The sequence below is a fragment of the Mirounga angustirostris genome, unplaced genomic scaffold (genome assembly GCF_029215605.1).
Source record: "Mirounga angustirostris isolate CCGP_5_RB_7025 unplaced genomic scaffold, mMirAng1.0.hap1 SCAF_9, whole genome shotgun sequence".
In the NCBI taxonomy this organism is placed as follows: domain Eukaryota; kingdom Metazoa; phylum Chordata; class Mammalia; order Carnivora; family Phocidae; genus Mirounga; species Mirounga angustirostris.
The window spans coordinates 70,177,244-70,182,465 of record NW_026991717.1 but is presented as its reverse complement, the minus strand read 5'-3'; the positions used below and the strand labels follow the sequence as shown (position 1 = coordinate 70,182,465).

The 5,222-nt window shown below is 38.6% G+C and overlaps 1 protein-coding gene across 1 annotated transcript; it reads left to right on the top strand.

Moving 5' to 3' along the window:
* The first annotated feature begins 3,638 nt into the window (after positions 1 to 3,638).
* LOC123842924 (olfactory receptor 4N5) lies at positions 3,639 to 4,565 on the top strand. The gene has a single exon (XM_045872087.2). It carries the CDS (start codon positions 3,639 to 3,641, stop codon positions 4,563 to 4,565), a length of 927 nt encoding a protein of 308 aa, XP_045728043.2.
* The last annotated feature ends 657 nt before the right edge of the window (positions 4,566 to 5,222 follow it).

Genomic DNA, 5,222 nt, shown 5'->3' with positions numbered 1-5,222 from the left:
CCCCCTCTCATGTGCTCTCTCTCATTCTCTCTCTCTCAAATAAATAAATAAAATCTTTAAAAAAAAAAAAAGAAAAATCTATTGGAATGGAAGACTTAGGAAACACGTACCATGCTCCCTTTACCTTGGAGAAAAATAATCTCTTGTCTCAGAATTAGTGGAAAGACAGGCATTGAATATAATGAAGTAGAATACAAGCACAAAACAGAGTGAAAGTGAATTAAGACTCAAAGAATCTGGGCAAATGAGAGAAAGAAAGAGAATGACAAGAAAGAAAGCAATGAGGAAGGAAAAGTGAAAGGTCAATGTAGAGAAATTGCAAGAAAAATAAAGAAATAAAAGAAGGTAAGGCAAATGTAAAAAGAATAACTGAGGGGTGTCTGGGTGGCTCAGTCATTAAGTGTCTGCCTTCAGCTCAAGTCAGGATCCCAGGGTCCTGGGATCGAGCCCTGCATCGGGCTCCCTGCTCCAAGGGAAGCCTGCTTCTCCCTCTCCCACTCCCCCTGCTTGTGTTCCCTCTCTTGCTGTGTCTCTCTGTCAAATAAATAAATAAAACCTTTAAAAAAAAAAAGAATAACAGAAAATGAGTGTGTAAAATAGAATTAGCAGGAAGAGAATTAGGCAAATAGGAAAAACAAAAAAGGGAGCAAGAGAAAATGAATGGGAAGAGATGAAGGAGGACATGTTAGGAAGGTGATCAGTCCCCAAACACCTGGTTCCAGAAGCTGATCTGATAGAGTTGGAATCTAGGCATGCTCAGTGTGGCCTGTGGATGCTGTATGTGTGCACTCTGAAAAAGAGGGGAGGATATGAGCATCTTCAATGCCAGATGTGTTTTTGTATCAGTTGAAATAACAAGGAGGGTTAGGGATGATGAAAACATTCATACACTAGCCTACACTGACAATACTTCTTTGCTCTATCTGACTAGAGCAAAACACTGGTCTCTGTGAGAATCATTGTTTTGGGCTTCTTTTCCCCAGGAATTCATTTTATGCAGAGTAATGTTCATCTGATGCATGTCTGTCCTCAGTCTCTGTGATGAGCACAATTTTAGAATCACAGGAACAGAAGGTATGTAAATGGGAGGGAGAAGAAAGTGGATTAAAGAGGGGAGGTGGTATGCAATTCCATCCATTAGTAACAGGGAATAGAGGTGGATCTGGAAAAACAAAGCAGAGGAAGAGTGGGAGACTGTAACTCAGAATGCTTCCTGTGCCTTGGAATTGTCAACCCAGAGAAGCATGAAATAACTGTCAGTGAGTACCTGGAAAGCATAAAACCTAAGAATAGGCAGAAGGAGCTATTGACTTACTTTCCTAAGAGCAGGTTTCTACAGACAGAATAAGAAATGAATGTGGAGGCATTCTGTGTAAAAGACAGAAGGAAGCTCCTAAACTAATTTCAAAGACACCAGAGATATTTTTTTCATATCTTTTGTTTTTAGTATTTTTTTTTTTAATTCCAGTTAGTTAACATACAGTGTAGTATTAGTTTCAGGTGTACAATATAATGATTGAACACTTCCATATACGGGCTGCTGCTCATCACAAGAGCACACCTTAATCCCCATCATCTATTTAACCCATCCCCTACCCACCTCCCCTGTGGTAAACATCAGTTTCTTCTCTATAGTTAAGAGTTTGTTTCTTGGTTTGCCTCTCTTTTTTTTTTTCCTCTGCTCATTCGTTTCTTAGACTCACTATGTGTGTGTTTATACATATGTAAATAAGTATCTCTATGCACAGATATGTGCCCATGTGTTATAAATGCATTTTCTATAACATTTAGCTGCTAGTTACAAATGTTACTAATCACATAGAACATATGTTTTGATGTTTCCTAGTAAATGTGCCCTAAAATACCAGCATATCGCCTAAATTTCCCATGAATTTTTTAATGGACTTTTTAAGGTTGATTTTTCTTTAGTCTTTTTCTTTTTTCCTCTCTTCTTACATTTTCTTTCTAGGAATGCTATTAAAAATTTCTGTCAAATTTCAGGTGAGACTTTTTCCTTCTCCAGTTTTCCCTTCCACACATAATGGCACTTAAAAAAAAAAAAAGATTTATTGAGGGCCACCTGGGTGATGCAGTCGGTTAAGTGTCCAACTCTTGGTTTCAGCTCAGGTTGTGATCTCGGGCTCCTGGGACAGAGCCCTGAGTCCAGCTCCATGCTCAGCAGGGAGTCTGCTTAAAGATTCTCTCTCCCTCTCCATCTGCCCCTCCCACCCTTGTACGTTTTTTCTCTCTTTCAAATAATTCTTTAAAAAAAAGATTTATTGAGATATAATCAACATAGCATAAAATTTACCATTTAAGATGTATAATTCAATCGTTTTAAGTGTATTTACAGAGTTATGCAAGTATCACCATGATATATGTTAGAGCATTTTCATCACCCCAAAAAGAAAACTCATATTAGCAGTCACTCCTCATTCCACCCACAGCCCTAGGCAACCACTCTTGTACTTCCTATCTCTATTAATTTGCCTTGTCTACAGATTTTCAAAAAATGAATTGAACAATATGTGGTCCTTTGTGATTTTCACATAGCATAATGTTTTTTAGTTCATCCATGTTGTAGCATATTACAATATGTCATTCCTCTTTACTGCCAAACTGTGTTCCACTGTATTCATAGTACTTTTGAAAAACAACTATTGCATGTAATTCAAAATCAAGAGAAATATAGTTACATGTCACATTACAGTATTGTGTTGCAATTAGCAATTTTTCATTTTTTAAATCATTCATGCCAATAAACACATACAGATATCACAATATTTGAGTATTTACAAAATGTCTCTACAATTATAGTAATATACAAATTAGAAAATAACCACAATATAATTCTAAATAGAATTCTTATTTCTGAGATCTGAGGGTAAAGTAGGTTATGGATACATGGTGAGCAAATAAAACTGGATTAATATTCATTAGGATTTAAGAACAAGGTATGTAGCAGACTCAGAATTGGGATCCAACCAAGAGTGTACCTAAGGGAATACTTCTATGTTAGGAGAATGTAGGATTCTTGTTTGAGACCCTAAACCAGTTTGGAACAAAGGTGCACAAGGGCACCAAAGCAGAACAATGTGATAGGAACAAGTAAGGCACACATTTAGGAAACAAGACATAGAGATATCAACCAAGAACTAGGGATTCTACAGGACCAAAGGAAAGAAGCACTAGCAAAAGCACTCTGCTCTGTGGGAATAAAGACAAGCAATGAAAACCCAGCAACAAATCTGAACATTAGAGACAGTGCACCACAGCTAACTGAGAAAACAACACACCTGACAAATTAAATAATGGTTAAGTTTTGTTTTAATCAGGAAATTTCGACTATTCTTCAAGCAAAGTAGCCCAGACTCCTAGAGGAGCACAATTATATAGAAGCACATGGTTAAATGGGAATGAGAGTGTGGTTATGAGAACAATGTCTTAGGGAGGGATCAAGAAATGGAGGGTAGAAGGGTCAACTCAAAACATAAGACACTTATGGGACATGCATTTTTTTTCAGCTAGGCAAGTTTTGGATGTGGTAAATAAATGTTTTTATCTGGAGAAGAGCTATGGAGACGATAAAAAGGTGGTTATAACAGATAATACTTTGTTATTCTGCAGACAGAGGAGAGATGGAGAGGGAGAACAGAACAGTGGTGACAGAATTCATCCTCCTTGGTCTAACCCAGTCTCAACACGCTCAACTCCTGGTCTTTGTGCTAGTCTTAGTTTTCTATCTCATCATCCTCCCTGGAAACTTCCTCATCATCCTCACCATCAGATTAGACCCTGGCCTCACAGCCCCCCTCTACTTCTTTCTGGGCAACTTGGCCTTCCTAGATGCATCCTATTCCTTCATTGTGGCTCCCAGGATGCTGGTGGACTTCCTCTCTGAGAAGAAAATAATCTCCTACAGAGGCTGCATCACTCAGCTCTTTTTCTTGCACTTCCTGGGGGCAGGGGAGATGTTTCTTCTTGTTGTGATGGCCTTTGACCGCTACATCGCCATCTGTCGTCCTTTGCACTATTCCACTGTCATGAACCCTAGAGTCTGCTACGCCTTGCTGTTGGCTCTGTGGCTTGGGGGCTTTACTCATTCCATTGTACAAGCAGCCCTTATTCTCCGCTTGCCCTTCTGTGGCCCAAACCAGCTAGATAACTTCTTCTGTGATGTCCCGCAGGTCATCAAGCTGGCCTGCACAGACACTTTTGTGGTGGACCTCCTGATGGTCTCCAACAGTGGCCTGCTCACGCTGCTGTGCTTCCTGGGACTTCTGGCCTCCTATGCGGTCATCCTCTGCCATGTGAAGGGACATTCCTCTGAAGGGAAGAATAAGGCTCTTTCCACATGTACCACACACATTATCATTGTGTTTCTGATGTTTGGACCTGCTATCTTCATCTATACTCGCCCATTCAGAGCTTTCCCAGCTGACAAAGTGGTTTCTCTCTTTCACACAGTCATCTTTCCTTTGATGAACCCTGTGATTTATACCCTTCGCAACCAGGAAGTGAAAGCTTCCATGAAGAAGTTACTGAATCGTCACATGGTTTGCTGAATGAAATAGAAGAATGAGACAAGCAACAAAGGAGAAAATACAGTTGGAATTAATTAAACCACTTATTCATTAATGCACTGAATCATTCAGTCATTTTAGCAAATACTACATTTATTAAGTATTTGCAATTTTTAGGCACTATTCTAGCTATGTGAATAAGGCAGGTAAGATTCCAGGTCTCTTGGGGTCATATACAGGTAGATAAACACAGATTAAACTATTAAATTGAAAACAACCCATAATATCCAAAAGAGATAGTGCTCTGAAGCAAATAAAAAATAGTGTTATGATAGAGTTTGACTGGGAGATGGTAGTTACTTTGCTTTTGGTTGTTAAGCAAGGTTTTTTAGAGTGGTGGTTAGCTGATATCCAGACAACCTGAAAGAAACCCCCATGGAATTACATGGGGACAGAAAATTCTAGAAAGAGAGGATGACCAGTACAAGGGTACAAAGATCTTATGAATTGGTACATTTTAAGACCACAAAAAGGAATGTAGTAGCTTGCCAAAATGTTAATATATGTAAGTAAGTATGTACAAAATACTGACTGTACAAAAAATAGTATGATGTATTGTTGGGGTTGTGTGTGTGTATATATATATATGTGTGTATACATATATATATGTATATGAATATATATGTAAATGCATGACAA

Excerpts from the sequence above, each read along its gene's own strand:
- LOC123842924 (XM_045872087.2), top strand. The coding sequence starts at position 3,639 with ATGGAGAGGGAGAACAGAACAGTGGTGACAGAATTCATCCTCCTTGGT.